The sequence below is a fragment of the Phoenix dactylifera genome, chromosome 18 (assembly GCF_051530095.1).
Source record: "Phoenix dactylifera cultivar Ajwa chromosome 18, Ajwa_hap1_PhDact_Kaust_v1.1, whole genome shotgun sequence".
Taxonomy (NCBI): Eukaryota; Viridiplantae; Streptophyta; class Magnoliopsida; order Arecales; family Arecaceae; genus Phoenix; species Phoenix dactylifera.
Window position 1 is genome coordinate 13,169,122 of NC_143207.1, and position 15,344 is coordinate 13,184,465.

Here is a 15,344-nt window from a genome sequence, read left to right on the forward strand (position 1 = left end):
TAGATGAAGAGGATATTAAATTAAGATTGTTTTCCATGACTTTAGAGGATCGTGCCGCTGCATGGCTATATTCCCTTGCTTCAAATTCCATCACATCATGGGAACAACTATCTAGGAAGTTCATGGCCAAGTTCTATCCCATGATAAAGACTGAAAAAATTAAGGATGCCATCAGAACGTTTAGAGAAAAATCTGAGGAGGAATTTTTCCAACTTTGGGAAAGATTCCATGATCTTTTGGTCAAGTGCCCGCACCATGGGCTTGACAAGGCTGATCTAGTACATTTCTTTTACAAAGGACTACCTCCAGCACATAGAAACATGATCGAGTCCATGCACAAGGGTAGGTTCATGAACCAAACTCCGGATCAAGCCTATGAATTTCTTGTTGACTTAGCCGAGAACGCCCAAAATTGGAGTAGCTATGGTGAGGAAGTAAATAGAGATGAGTTCGGGTCTAGAAAACCAGGTAATTATGAAATGAAAGCAGACTCAGAACTCAAAAATGTCATGTCCAATCTGGTGACTGGCATGAACAACTTAAGCAAAAAGTTTGATGCTTTCACTGTTTCCACTAGCTCGAGTTCATATAAAGAGTTAAATCCCATCATGAAAGTGGATCACGAGTCACATAGTTTATGTATCCTGTGTAACAGTTCTGAGCATCTAGTGGAGTGTTGTCCTAGTTTACCCAACATTAAGGCTGAGCAGGCAAATGCTCTAAACTCATATAGTGCCTTCAAGAAGCCCACTCCCAATTCATTCAGCCCAGTCTACCACCCTGATAATAGGTTCCACCCAAATTTCTCATACAAGCAAAATGAACCTATTCAGCATCAAGGTGGTCCACCAGGTTTTCAGAAAAATTTTTCCAGGATAGGTCCATCACAAATAAACCAATCATTGGCTCCACCTATTCCTACATATAGTGCCCCTATCCCTCAGCAAACTACATCATTGGAAGCCATGATGGCTAACATGATGAAGCAGCAACAAGACTTCATCCAACAGCAACAACAGACCAACATGGCTCAAACCCAGACTAACCAATTCCATGCGCAAGCGATTGCAAAACTTGAGGTTAGTCTAAGTCAAATAGCAAACTCTCTAGGGGATAGAAAGAAAGGTGAACTACCTAGTCAGCCAGTGCCTAACCCTAGTAGGCAACAGAATCAAGGGCCGAGAGGCCAGTTTCAGATTGATTCTAATGGAAACCCTATCCATGAAGTCCAGGCAATTACCACTTTACGGTCTGGCAAGCAAGTGGACAACAAAGTCCAACTTTCTGTGGAAGAAAAAGAAGAAAAGCATGAACCAAACCCCACCCAGAAAAAGGCACAAGAACAGGGAACACAAGGAATAGAGGAAAAACCAATAGAGACGTATACACCCAAGGCTCCCTTTTCTAGTAGACTACAAAACTCAAAGAAAAAATCTCAGTACGATGAAATCATGGAAGTCTTTAAAAATGTTCAAATAAATTTACCCTTCTTAGATGCCATCAGACAGATCCCCTCCTATACAAAATTCTTAAAAGACCTAACCACGGTGAAAAGAAAAACCAGTATTCCTAGGCAAGCTATGATGGCGGCACAAGCCTCATGTCTTATTCAACAACAGATTGCCCCAAAATACAAGGACCCTGGTTGCCCCACTGTTGAAATTAAAATAGGAGAAACCATCATTCGGAGAGCCCTATTAGACTTAGGAGCAAGTGTGAACCTATTACCCTATTCTGTCTATACCGAACTAGGTTTGGGGGAATTAAAACCCACAAACATCACTTTGTCATTAGCAGATAGGACTGTGAAGTATCCTAAGGAAATTGTAGAGGATGTAATTGTAAAGATAAATGAGTTTTACTACCCTGTGGATTTTGTAGTCCTCGAAACTGAACCAGTAAAAAACCCAGGTAGCCACATCCCAGTAATCCTTGGTAGACCATTTTTGGCCACTTCAAATGCTGTGATCAGTTGCCGAAATGGGATAATGACTTTAGCATTTGGAAACTTGACCGTCCAACTCAATGTCTTTCACAGTAGTAATCAACCATCTGAGATGGACGATTTAGAAGAAATTCACATGATTGAAAACATAATCAACAAGTCCTTCGAGGAGTCAAGTTATTCTGATCCACTAGAAAGATGTTTGGCCCAATTCAGTCAAGATTGTGAGGAAGGAGAGTCGAATCAGGAGGTTAATGCATTACTAGATTCCATTCCTGTAATGGATACTAGCAGATGGGCTACTAAATTTGAATCATTACCTATACCTGAATCCCAGCTAGTACCTTCAAGTGTCAAACCTCCCCAGCTTGAACTTAAAGATTTGCCTGAAAACCTAAAATATGCATTTTTAGGGGACAACAACACCTTATCTGTTATTATTGCATCAAATTTAACTGAAGAACAGGAAGAGAAGTTGTTAAAAATCCTTCAGAAAAATCAAGAAGCGATCGGCTGGTCTATAGCTGATATTAAGGGGATTAGCCCTTCTGTGGTCCAACATAAAATTCATCTAGAAGAGGATGCAAAAACCTCTAGAGAACCACAAAGGCGACTTAACCCAGTCATGAAAGATGTAGTTCTAGCTGAAATCATTAAACTCTTAGATGCAGGGATTATATACCCTATTTCTGATAGCCAGTGGGTGAGCCCAGTTCAAGTTGTACCCAAGAAATCTGGAATTACTGTGATCAAGAATGACCAAAATGAGTTAGTCCCAACTCGAATCCAAACTGGATGGCGAGTGTGCATTGACTACAGAAAGCTGAACGCCATGACTAGGAAAGACCACTTCCCACTACCCTTCGTTGACCAAATGTTAGAACGTCTAGCTGGCCACTCCCATTACTGTTTCCTCGATGGTTATTCTGGATATAACCAAGTCCCTATCGCACGTGAGGATCAAGAGAAAACCACATTCACCTGTCCTTATGGCACTTTTGCCTATCGTCGCATGCCTTTTGGGTTATGCAATGCACCAGCTACATTCCAACGGTGTATGATGAGTATTTTCTCCGACATGGTGGAGAAATTTTTAGAAGTTTTCATGGATGATTTTTCTGTATTTGGATCCAATTTTGAGGAATGTCTACACCACTTGACACTTGTTGTAGAACGCTGTAAACAAAAAAACTTAGTTCTTAACTGGGAGAAGTGTCATTTCATGGTAGAATCAGGTATTGTTTTAGGACATATTGTGTCACAAAGGGGAATTGAGGTGGATAAGGCCAAAGTAGAATTAATTGCTAAATTGCCATCTTCCAAAACTGTTAGGGAAGTCAGATCCTTTTTAGGGCATGCGGGTTTTTACCGCCGCTTTATCAAGGATTTCAGTAAATTGTCGAAACCCTTATGCGATTTGTTGGCGAAAGATGCTACTTTTAATTTTTCGCCAATTTGTATAACTGCTTTCGAAAGACTAAAGTCTGAACTAACTTCAGCACCCATCATAAGGAGTCCTGATTGGAGTCATCCTTTTGAAATCATGTGTGATGCATCCGATTATGCCATAGGTGCTGTCTTAGGTCAGCGAGTAGAGAAGCTTCCCCATGTTATTCATTATGCGAGCAAAACTCTAAATGACGCCCAACTCAACTATTCCACCACTGAAAAAGAATTGTTGGCAGTTGTTTTTGCTCTAGATAAATTCCGCCCCTACCTGATAGGATCTAAGGTTCTTATTTATTCTGATCATGCCACCCTTAAGTACCTTCTCACAAAGAAGGATGCTAAGGCAAGACTCATTCGTTGGATCCTATTGCTCCAGGAATTTGATCTCGAAATTCGAGACAAAAAGGGATCTGAAAATGTAGTAGCTGACCACTTGTCCAGACTAATTGTTGAGTCATCTGCAGAATCATTACCTGTATCCGAAACTTTTCCGGATGAACAACTAATGATGATTTTCCATACCAATGTTCCATGGTATGCTGACATAGTCAACTACCTCGTTACTGAACAAATGCCTAGCTCTTGGACCAAACAGGAGCGATTTCGCTTCCTAGCTCGTGTGAAGTGGTATTTTTGGGATGAACCATACCTATTTAAATATTGCCCTGATCAGATCATCCGACGGTGTATTCCTGAATACGAACAAAGGAAAGTCCTTTCCTTTTGTCATGACCACGCTTGTGGTGGTCATTTCAGTGGTAAAAAGACGGCTGCAAAGGTTTTGCAGTGCGGATTCTATTGGCCCACACTATTTCATGACTCACACGAGTATTGCAAAGCATGTGACCGATGTCAAAGACTAGGAAAAATTTCAAGAAAAAATGAGATGCCCCTGAACCCGATCTTAATTGTAGAAATCTTTGATGTTTGGGGTATTGATTTTATGGGTCCTTTTCCTATGTCATTTGGGCACTAGTACATACTCCTAGCTGTTGACTATGTATCTAAGTGGATTGAGGCTATCGCGTGTAGGACCAATGATCACAAAGTAGTGATCAAGTTTCTTAAGGAGTCTGTCTTCGCTCGCTTTGGCACCCCTCGTGCTATCATTAGTGATGGGGGGAAACATTTTTGCAATAGAATTTTTAAAGCCCTTACTAGGAAGTACAACATCACCCACAAGGTCGGTACACCATATCATCCACAAACGAGTGGACAAGTTGAGATTTCCAACAGAGAAATCAAGACCATCCTTGAAAAAACTGTCAATCCATCTCGAAAAGATTGGTCCCTTAGGTTAACAGATGCATTGTGGGCATATCGTACAGCCTACAAAACACCAATTAGAATGTCCCCATATAGGATTGTCTATGGCAAGGCTTGCCATTTACCTGTCGAGTTAGAACACAAGGCCTATTGGGCAATCAAACGCCTAAATTTCGATCTCGACAAGGCGGGAGAACATAGAAAGCTTCAGCTCGACGAGCTTGAAGAAATTAGGAACGATGCTTACGAGTGTGTTAAGAAGTACAAGGATCGCATGAAAGTCATGCATGATAAAATGATTACTCGTAAAGAGTTTTACCAAGGACAAAAAGTTCTCCTATATGATTCTCGATTACATCTATTCCCTGAAAAACTTAAATCTCGCTGGACTGGCCCATACACAGTAGAGAAAGTGCACCCGCATGGTGCAGTAGTAATATGCAATACCAAGGATGGTAGGTCCTTTCAAGTCAATGGACATCGTTTAAAACCATACCTTGAGTATCTGAGTCCAGAAGTCGATGAGACACTTCTGACCGACCCTGTCTATTATGAGTAAATCGGAATTGTCTGGCTGAAGACATAAAACTTAGCGCTCTTGGGAGGCAACCCAACATGTAAATATCTTCTATTTTTTTAAAAAAAAAAAGTTCAATAAATTACTAACATGCAGGTTTGGGGGATTTTGCCCCAACTTTCAATATCAGGTACTTCTCCTCTGTCCTCTTACTGCTTTAAATTTTCTTTAACATTGAGGACAATGTTAGATTTAGGTTTGGGGATATTTTTACGCATTTGAAATTTTATAAAAAAAATTAATTTTTAGTTAAAATTTTTGAAAAATAAATAAATAAATAAATACAACACACAAGGTATATAAAATCTAAGAGCCCAATGACTAGTTGGAAGTAGTGCAAAGTGAGTTCTTTTTATTAAGTTCCTTTTAGTGAGTTGTAAGCTAATTAGTGCTTTGAATTTCACAACACATCTGGCCTGCATTTTCTAAGGTATAGGTTCGACATTGTGTTGAGAATATGGTAGCAACCTCGAATCCTGATGAACCATCTTTTTCTGATCCAAAAAAAAATGGTGGATTTAGTCAGGTACATCGAAAAGGGCTACCTATTGTCAAAGGTCAGCGGGCTTGTGATGAGGAACCCGAGCATAGGTCCGTAGGGGAGTCTTGATGCCCGACACCTCATGCCAACTGGTGTGAGAATTATCGACTAATTGCTCGCTACATGGAGGAATCATCACAGGAGTAAAAGTGCACAATATATACATTATCATTTCTCTTTCAAAAAAAAAAAGAGAGAAGAAAAAAAAAGAAAAACAAAAAAAAAATATATTGACCATAAAAAAGACAATAATGTGAAAGCCGTCATTGTAAAAATTCGAGTAAGCTGGAATATTACAGATAAAGCCCATGGGGTATTGAAGTAAACATCCACAGCTCTCGAAATCCTGCAGAAAAGATGATTTTGAATCAGCAAATAGGTCTTGTCCGACCAATTCTTGGAAACTACTAATATTAGCGATATTTTGGAGATCCAAAATCTTAGCTTGTGCATGGTCCAAACTTCACTGAGCACTCAAGTATAAATAAGTCTTACAACTTTCTAACGGAAAACTTAATAACTTCAACTTAAAGTGCATACTAACCTAGAAATTGGGCTACTTAGTAATTAAAATCTTGTGTGCTTTTGAAATTCTTATCAGTTATGTACTTGAAATAAGACTTTCATTTCACAAACTAAATTTTATTTTGGGATTGAAGTTTGTGGGTAACTTCACTGCAAACCCTCACGAGACAACACTCGTCCACTAGGGTAACCTAGGGGTTTAACGGCTTGTTGCACATGCTAAGTGCAATCGTAATGCTCTACGAAAGTGAGTATTTATCTTAGGATATTTATATAATAAATAACACTTTTGCTCTCTCATTTTATCATTTTCGCGCTGAATTGCTAGAGACTAGCAATAAGCTAGTTGGGGGGTGTGATGAGAGCACAAAAGTGCAATCGTCATACCATCTTAATTAGTATTATAGCTAATCATTAATAATAAAATTAACTAATTAATATAGTATTTGTGCTTCAGTGCGAGTAATCCAAGAAACCAATTAACATTGGGTTTGAGCCTAATGCCCGGCAGCCCGAGCTCAAGTCAAGCCAGCATCTCCACGTGATGGAGCTCAGCCCCACGATGCAATTGGACCTCTTCCGTCACCAACGGTTTTCAGCCTTCAATCCCAACGTGCTCCCAGAATTTTCCAGCGTCCGAGCCGCATCAAAATCCTAGCTTCCTTCCCCATCGCGTGAGCCTAAGCATTCAAGTCCAGCCGGTCCATGCGATCACGGGAGACTGCAGCCCATTCCAAGCTTCACGCGATGAATCCATCAATAGCGTGCCAGCAACGCCCACGTCCGCACATCTACCTCCCGTCGATCCCGCTGCGGCCAGCCGTGAAGCATTCCGGATTCCATCCGCAACCCAGCCGCTCGTGAAGCCCGTGATCAGCGTCTCCTCCGTGATCCAAGCTCCCAGAAGCTTCACAGCATCCAGCGCCTCCTTCCTTCTGCATCAGCCCGCCATCTTCGAGCATCCACCGGCTCCCTCTGTTGGCAAGCCATTGACCGGATCCGCCTCCCAAATCACCGGAAGAAGGAAAGAGGAAGCAAATCCCATCGATCCCGCTTCCAATCAAAGAAGGGAAGATCAGCGACTCCCCTCACACGTCCGTGATCTTCTCCTCCGCATCCAAGCATCCGTGCCAGCAGCACCCTCGGATCAGCCCCTCCTCCCAGCGCCCGGATCCATCTCCTTCCTCTACGTCATCAAAATCCCAGCATCACGCAGCCATCTCCCTCTTCCGCAATCACCGGCGCCCGCATCCCCAGCCGATCCCACTGATCCCGCCTCTTCCACATCTCCAAGCCTATAAGAAGAGGGGAGAGGCCATCGGCTAGGGGGTGTGCTCGGTTGGGGGGGTTGAGGCCAAGAACCAGGAGGGAGGGGGCGAGAGCTTGAAGAGCTCGGTTGAGGTCGGGTCCCAAGAAGAAGGAAGGAGGAGTCGGCTGGTTCAAAAGAAACAGGGGAGAAGCCCTGTTTTCCGAGAAGAAGGAAGAAGAAAATATTATTTTAATATTTTTTTATGGTGTTCAGCCGAGTTGTTGGTTCTTTTTATTTCAAGGATTTTCTTTTATGTTCTTGTAATCAATTTTCTTTCATGAAAGTGTTTTAGGTTTGGTTTAACATTTGCTTAAATATACAATCTATTAATTTTCTTTTATGCAATCCGTGCCCTAGGTTTGGTTTAGTCTTCGCAATTTATTTTATATATTCTGAAATTTTTAGTTTTAAGATAACTCTGAAATTTATTTTTGCTGTTCAACTGACGATTTTAATTCATAATCTGTCTTTAGAAATCGACCCCTACTCTGCATCCAATTTCAATTGCAAAGTTTTTCTTCTTCCCCTTGTTTATTTTCAATTAGAAAACATTCAACATCCCCGACGTAATGTTTTTCTTTTGATATTCAAAAATCGATTTTGAATCCGAGTGAACGTTCTAATTTTTATGCAACTCCAATCGCTTCCCTGTGGATCGACCTCTTACGACCACTATTCTTCGAGTAAGGAAGGTAAGAGTAGAATTAAATTTAACTTTTGTTCGTCGGTTCTGACAACGATCTGTCTAGCATATTTTTAGGTAGACAGGAATCGGACGAACACTATCTAATTTTGGTAGAATATTTCGAATCAGTTACAACGACGTGGTAAACACTTAATATAGGTTGTTCTTGTGAGCCAAAACTTATCCTAACATGGCGCATAATCGATTAAGCTTGAAACACACTTAATTAACTAATACACACACTTAATTAACCCCGAAACATAATTTTCTGTTCTATGCACATAGTTTACCGTTTCCTGCACACAGGTATGGTTTCTCTGCACACAGTTAAGTTAAACAATTTGATTTTTATAGAATATTTCGAATCAATTATAATGATGTGGTAAACACTTAATATAGGTTGTTCTTGTGAACCAAGTCTTACCTTAGCATGGCGCATAGTCGATTAAACTTGAAACACACTTAACTAACGATGGTACATACTTAATTAACCTCGAAATATAGTTTTCTGTTCTGTGCACACGTTTACTGTTTCCTACATATAGGTATGGTTTCTCTGCACACAGTTAAGTTAATTATGCTATATTACTTGTATACCAAGCTTACTAACCTAACTGTCACTCACTCATTATTTTCTTTCTTCTTTTCTTTCTTCTTCTTTTCTTCTCTTCTTTTTATTTCCTTCTCTTCTTTTTCTTTTCTTTTTATTCTTTTTTTTTCCTTTTCTTCCTTTTTTTTCTTTTCTTTTCTTGATATTGATAAATATAGTGGAAAAAAGGATTAAAAAAAAAGGAAAAAAAGAAAAGAAAAAGAAGAAAAAAAAGAAGAAAAAGGAAAAAAAGGAAGAAAAGAAAAAAAAGAAGAAAAAGGAAAAAAAGAAGAAAAAGGAAAGAAAAAGAAGAAAAAGAAAAAAAGAAGAAAAAGGAAAGACAAAGAAGAAAAAGGAAAGGCAAAGAAGAAGAAGGAAAGAAAAAGAAGAAAAGGAAAGAAAAAGGAAGAAAAGGAAAGAAAAAGAAGAGATGGAAAGAAAAAGAAGAGAAGGAAAGAAAAAGAAGAAACGAAAAGAAAAAGAAGAAAAAGGAAAGAAAAAAGGAACATAATTAAGTATTCTATGTACACAATTAAGTCTTCCCTGCACACAGACTTAATTATATACAGAGAATACTTAACTGCGTACAGATAGCACTTAACCGTGTGCATCACACCGTTAAGTATTCTCTGTACAGAATTAAATCTTCTCTGCACACAGTTAAGTGTTCTCTGCATCACACAGTTAAGTGTGTACAGAGAATATTTAACTGTGTGCATCATACAGTTAGGTGTTCTCTGTACACAATTAAATCTTATCTGCACACACTTAAATCTTCTTTGTACACAGTTAAGTGTTCTCTACATCACACAATTAAGTGTGTGCAGAGAAGACTTAATTGTATACGAAAAACATTTAATTGTGTGCATCACACAGTTAGGTGTTCTCTATACACAATTAATTCTTCTCTGCACATATTTAAATTTTCTCTGCATACAGTTAAGTGTTCTATACATTACACAGTTAAGTTAAATATTCTCTGTACACAATTAAGTCTTCTCTGCACACACACTTAAATCTTCTCTGCACACAGTTAACTGTTCTATGCATCACACAGTTAAGTTTTTTTTCCTTTTCTTTTTCTTCTTCTTTTTTTCTTTTCTTTTTTTTCCTTTTTTTCTTTTTCTTTCCTTTTTTCTTTTCTTTTTTTCTTTTTCTTTCCTTCTCTTCTTTTTCTTTCTTTTTCTTTTTCTTTCCTTTTTCTTCTTCTTGTTTCTTTTTTTTTCTTTCCTTCTCTTCTTTTTCTTTCCTTTCCTTTTTCTTTCTTTCTCTGCACAGAGTTAAGTATTCTTTGCATCACACAGTTAAGTATGTGCAGAAAAAGCTTAATTGTATACAGAGAATACTTAATTGTGTGCATCATACAGTTAAATGTTCTCTGCACACAATTAAGTCTTCTCTACACACATTTAAATCTTCTTTTTCTTTCTTTTTTTTTGTTTTTTCCTTTTTTTCTTTTTTTCTTTTTTTTTCTACTTTCTCCTCTCGTGAGCCCGACGACACCAAAAGGGGGCTGTGCCATGGCGGCAGCGGGAGGGGGCAAGGCCGCAGCCACTTTATTTATTTATTTATTATTTTATTACAATATATTATTTATTTATTTATTTATTCGTTCATCACATATATATATATTTATTTATTTATGGATTTATTTATCTATTTATTTTTCTTTTCTTTCTTTCTTTCTTTTTATTTTTTAATTTTCTTCTTTTTCTTTCCTTTTCTTCTTCTTTTTTCTTTCCTTTTCTTCTTTTTTCTTTTTTTTCTTCTATATTTTCCTCCCGTGAGGCCGGTGGCGCCAGAAGGGGGCCGGGCCATGGCGGCCGCGGGAGGAGATCCAGCCGCAGCTTTATTTATTTATAATTATTTTATTTTATTAAAATATATTATTTATTTATTTATTTGTTCATTCATATATATATATATTGATGCATTTATTTATTTATTTATTTTCTTTTCTTTCTTTTTTCTTTTCTTTTCTTCTTTTTCTTTCCTTTTCTTCTTTTTTTTACTTTTTCTTTTTTTTTCTTCTCTTCTTCCCTTCTTCTTCTTTCTCCTTTCTTCTCCTCCCGTGAGCCGACGACGCCGGAAGGGGGGCCGGGCCGCAGCGGCCGCAGGAGGGGGCCGCGGGAGGCGGGGCCGCCGCCGGCGGCTGGCCAGAGGAGAACACCTCTCCTCCTGCTAGGCCGGCAACTCCGGAAAGGGGCCGGGCCGGGAGGAGGCGAGCTGGGGCCGGCGGCAGCCGCAGGAGGGAGCTCGGGCGGCGGCAGGCCGTGGTCGGCGGTGGGGGGGGGGTCTTTTTCTTCTCCTTCTGGGAATGGGAGATGAGGAGGGCAGGGGCATTTTCGGCCTTTTTTAAAAAAAATAAAAGGGGCTCAAGGATCGGAAATTAAACTTGGTAAAGATATTGGATGGAAGATTTTAAGACTGGTCAATCGGGACTTTTTGTTATAGCGGGGACTTTTGGAGGGTGGGGAATTAATTACCCCTATTATAAAATCGGTCCATAGAAATCAATGGTCTAAAGATGGACCGGCTATTTATTTTTTATTTTTTTTTTCAAAAAAGTAAGGATTGGCTACTGACGCGTCACCCTTCTCCCCAGAGTCACCCAACGCAGCACCACCACCACCCACCCAAGTTTCAATCAGCAGTTCCCGTGTCCTCTTCTCCTTTTAAAATTTAGTGGCCTCCATGCTTTAAAAACGACAATCGAAAAATAAAACAAGAATTCAGATAAATTTTAAATTAATAATAATAATAAAGGAGCAAACCCTTCAAAAGCCCCCTCAATGGGCTCGAAGCCTTTCACCAGCCTCTCCTTCTTCCCTCTCCGAGAGCCTTCAGAGAGAGAGAGAGAGAGGCGAGAACAAAATCCTGGCAGCAATCAGCTGCAAAAGAAAAAAAAAATTCTCGAGAGATCACAAGGAGGGAGAAGGATAGAAACAAGGCAAAATCCAAAGAGAGCTTTTAGCTGTGAGGAAAGAAAGAAGTAAAAGAAAGGAAAGCGAGGAGGAGTCCCATTCTGCCGAGTCCTGCTTACCATCGGTTAAACAAAAAACAAAACCGAAACACACGCTCCTCCATCTCCTAAAACTCTCCGTCCTTCCCTCCTCTCAGTTTTACCTTCTTTCCACCCACTCTTCTTGTAGTCCTTCTTCAGCTAAAAGCGAGTGCTAGCCGAAGAAGATGATAACTCCATCGGATTTCTACAACGTGATGACGGCCATGGTGCCGCTTTACGTGGCCATGATCCTGGCGTACGGCTCGGTGAAATGGTGGAAAATTTTCTCCCCCGACCAGTGCTCGGGCATCAACCGCTTCGTCGCGCTCTTCGCGGTTCCGCTGCTGTCCTTCCATTTCATCTCCACCAACGATCCCTACGCCATGAACCTGCGGTTCATCGCGGCCGACACGCTGCAGAAGCTGATGGTGCTCGGAGTCCTCACGGTCTGGGCCCAAGTCAGCCGCCGCGGCTGCCTCGAGTGGACTATAACTCTCTTCTCCCTCTCCACCCTCCCCAACACGCTCGTCATGGGCATCCCCCTCCTCAAGGGCATGTACGGGGCCTCATCCGGCGGTCTCATGGTCCAGATCGTTGTCCTCCAATGCATCATCTGGTACACCCTCATGCTCTTCATGTTCGAGTACCGCGGCGCCAAGCTGCTCATCGCCGAGCAGTTCCCGGACACCGCCGGCTCCATCGCCTCCATCGCCGTCGACTCCGATGTCGTCTCGCTCGACGGGCGCCGGGACGCCCTCGAGACCGAGGCCGAGATCGGGGACGACGGCAGGCTCCATGTCACGGTGCGGCGGTCCAACGCCTCCCGGTCGGATGTCTACTCCAGGAGGTCCCAGGGGTTCTCCACCACCACCCCTCGCCCTTCCAACCTCACCAACGCCGAGATTTACTCGCTGCAGTCCTCCCGTAACCCGACGCCCCGGGGCTCCAGCTTCAACCACACCGACTTCTACTCCATGGTCGGCAGGAACTCCAACTTCGGCGCATCGGATGCTGGCTACGGCGCCGTGATGCCGACCGCGGCGTCGAGGCCGTCCAACTATGAGGAGGAGCACGGCACCGCCACGGCCGGCGCCAGGTCCCGCGGGTTCCACTACCCGGCGCCGAATCCAACCGTGTTTTCGACGGCGGCGGCGTCAGGCGCTACGAGGGTGGTGGGCGGCAAGATGGCCAACGGGCAATCCCATTTACTGAAAGCGGAGGACGGAGGTACCAAGGATCTCCACATGTTCGTGTGGAGCTCCAGCGCATCCCCAGTCTCCGACGTGTTCGGAAATAACCAGGAGTACGTCTTCCCGCCGGCGACGACGGATCCTTCTGCCGTCAAACAAGTCCGAATGGTGGTTTCCCCAGGCAAAGGTGCTCCTCCACATTTAGTTCATGATTTTTCTCTCTCTCTCTCTATATATATATGTATATAGTTTAGCTTTAGCTTCCACTTTTGATGATGAGAATATTAAGAGTCTAAGGGATTCCAGTGGATGGGCGGAAGGAGCGGGATGATTACTTGGAGCGAGACGACTTCAGCTTCGGAAATGGGGGGATGATGGAGAGAGACGGTGGGCACGAGGGAGGAGACGATGACAAGATGCATGAGAGCAGCAAAGGAGGAGGGAGAAGCACGGCGTTGCCACCGGCCAGCGTCATGACGAGACTGATCCTAATCATGGTGTGGCGGAAGCTCATTCGCAACCCCAACACCTACTCCAGCCTCATCGGCCTCACCTGGTCCCTCGTTTCCTTCAAGTAAAACCAAATCCCATCACTTAATTACCAAACTAATCGTATGCATCAAATTTCTGCATCATATTTTTTTAACTCCATAGCTTCAGAGAAGCAAGTGAGATTGATGGATTGGTTTGTCTCCCTGTTACTCCTGCTGGTATATATATTGCAGATGGCATGTCGAGATGCCTGCCATTATATCAAAGTCGATCTCCATACTGTCGGACGCAGGCCTTGGCATGGCCATGTTCAGCCTTGGTCAGTATCCATGTGATCGATCGAGCTTTCCCTTTACCAAGCTTAGCTAGGCTTATCTCCTCTTTCTTCTACTAATACTAATTACCTAAACAAATTTCATCACGGCTCGGACCTTATCTTTTTGTTTGTCTTCTATATTTTTGCTGTCACTGTGGCTGATTGGTGATGTCTTGCGTGGTGTGGGTGTGGTGGGTCGCGGGTCAGGTCTGTTCATGGCGTTGCAGCCAAGGATCATAGCATGTGGGAATAAGGTTGCAGCTTTTGCCATGGCCGTGAGATTCCTCGCAGGCCCAGCTGTCATGGCTGCCGCTTCCATAGCCGTTGGTCTCCGTGGCGTCCTCCTGCACGTCGCCATTGTACAGGTCAATCTTTTCCCACCCCCTCTGACACACAGAATCCAGCACAATGTTCCCCCGTCACTCCCTAGACACTATTCCTTGAGCTCTCTCTCACTAACAATAATGGCATTCTCTCTCTATATCTTATCTTACGCCAACTTCTCCTTTACTTTGGAACTGTGCAGGCAGCACTCCCTCAAGGCATTGTCCCCTTCGTCTTTGCAAAGGAGTACAATCTGCATCCTGATATCCTTAGCACTGCGTGAGTAAAGAGACAGCTCTATATCTCACTGGAATCTCTCTAGGATTCTTTCTCTTTGTGCTTAGAACTGGTCATCTTGGTGATCTTTGGATGATGTTGCAGGGTTATATTTGGGATGCTGATCGCACTGCCCATTACGCTGGTTTATTACATTCTACTGGGTCTCTGATGTTAAGTATATCCCAAGAGACGAAGGGCGACGAAAGACGGCAGCGTAGGCTGGGTTTCAGAGAGAAAGCAAGGAGAGGCGATCTCCAAACTCGTGGAAAAGGGAACCGGATCCGATTCGGACCGACGTGGTTTACGGAAAGAGCTAGGTTGCTGTAAAATGATGTGCCTTTCAATCTCAAGAGCTCTTCTTTCTTCTTTTGCCTTTGTGTGTGTGTCTCACCTTCATCCGCTCGTTGTTTTAAAGAATATAAATAAATAAGAGAATATAATGGTACATGCACATGGAAAAGAAATGTGAAGTTTAAGGAGAAAAAGAAAAATGTGAAACTAAACAAGAACTTTACTTATTTTTGGGAAGGAAGAAACCTTAAAATCATAACTATTTGATGATGATAACGACCAAGGTGGTGCAGTAGTTGTTTGGTTTCTTTCCCGTCAGCAATAAATGTCACAAAGAATGGCAAAAGAATGATAGGAGGGTCGTCTCTTTTCATCAAGGTTTTTTTGCTCGGTTGCGTCGGGATGGTGGTGTAAAGCTGAAGGAGATGTGAGAAGCCAACAAAGGAAAAAAAAGAAAAAAAAAGAGAGAAAGATTGGAGGCGAAGGTCTACATGGGTAGTGGAGGGCACGTGTTGGCCGCTTTGTACCCCATCATTACGCCTTCAGTGTTCGATTTGATGTC

At 42.2% G+C, this 15,344-nt stretch overlaps 1 protein-coding gene across 1 annotated transcript; it reads left to right on the plus strand.

The window, feature by feature from the left end:
• The first annotated feature begins 11,671 nt into the window (after nucleotides 1–11,671).
• Nucleotides 11,672–14,942, plus strand: LOC103723620 (putative auxin efflux carrier component 1c). The gene is made up of 6 exons (XM_008814584.6): nucleotides 11,672–13,267; nucleotides 13,387–13,654; nucleotides 13,806–13,891; nucleotides 14,096–14,253; nucleotides 14,415–14,491; nucleotides 14,594–14,942. The coding sequence occupies exons 1-6, from the start codon at nucleotides 12,076–12,078 to the stop codon at nucleotides 14,658–14,660; spliced, it is 1,848 nt and encodes a 615-aa protein (XP_008812806.3). The 5' UTR covers nucleotides 11,672–12,075; the 3' UTR covers nucleotides 14,661–14,942.
• Nucleotides 14,943–15,344: the final 402 nt, after the last annotated feature.

Bases quoted from the DNA above. Each gene is read 5' to 3' on its own strand.
- LOC103723620 (XM_008814584.6), top strand. From the start codon at position 12,076: ATGATAACTCCATCGGATTTCTACAACGTGATGACGGCCATGGTGCCG. The intron at 13,268-13,386 runs GTGCTCCTCCAC...AAGGGATTCCAG, and splicing joins GGTGGTTTCCCCAGGCAAAG to TGGATGGGCGGAAGGAGCGG. The intron at 14,254-14,414 runs GTCAATCTTTTC...GGAACTGTGCAG, and splicing joins TGCACGTCGCCATTGTACAG to GCAGCACTCCCTCAAGGCAT.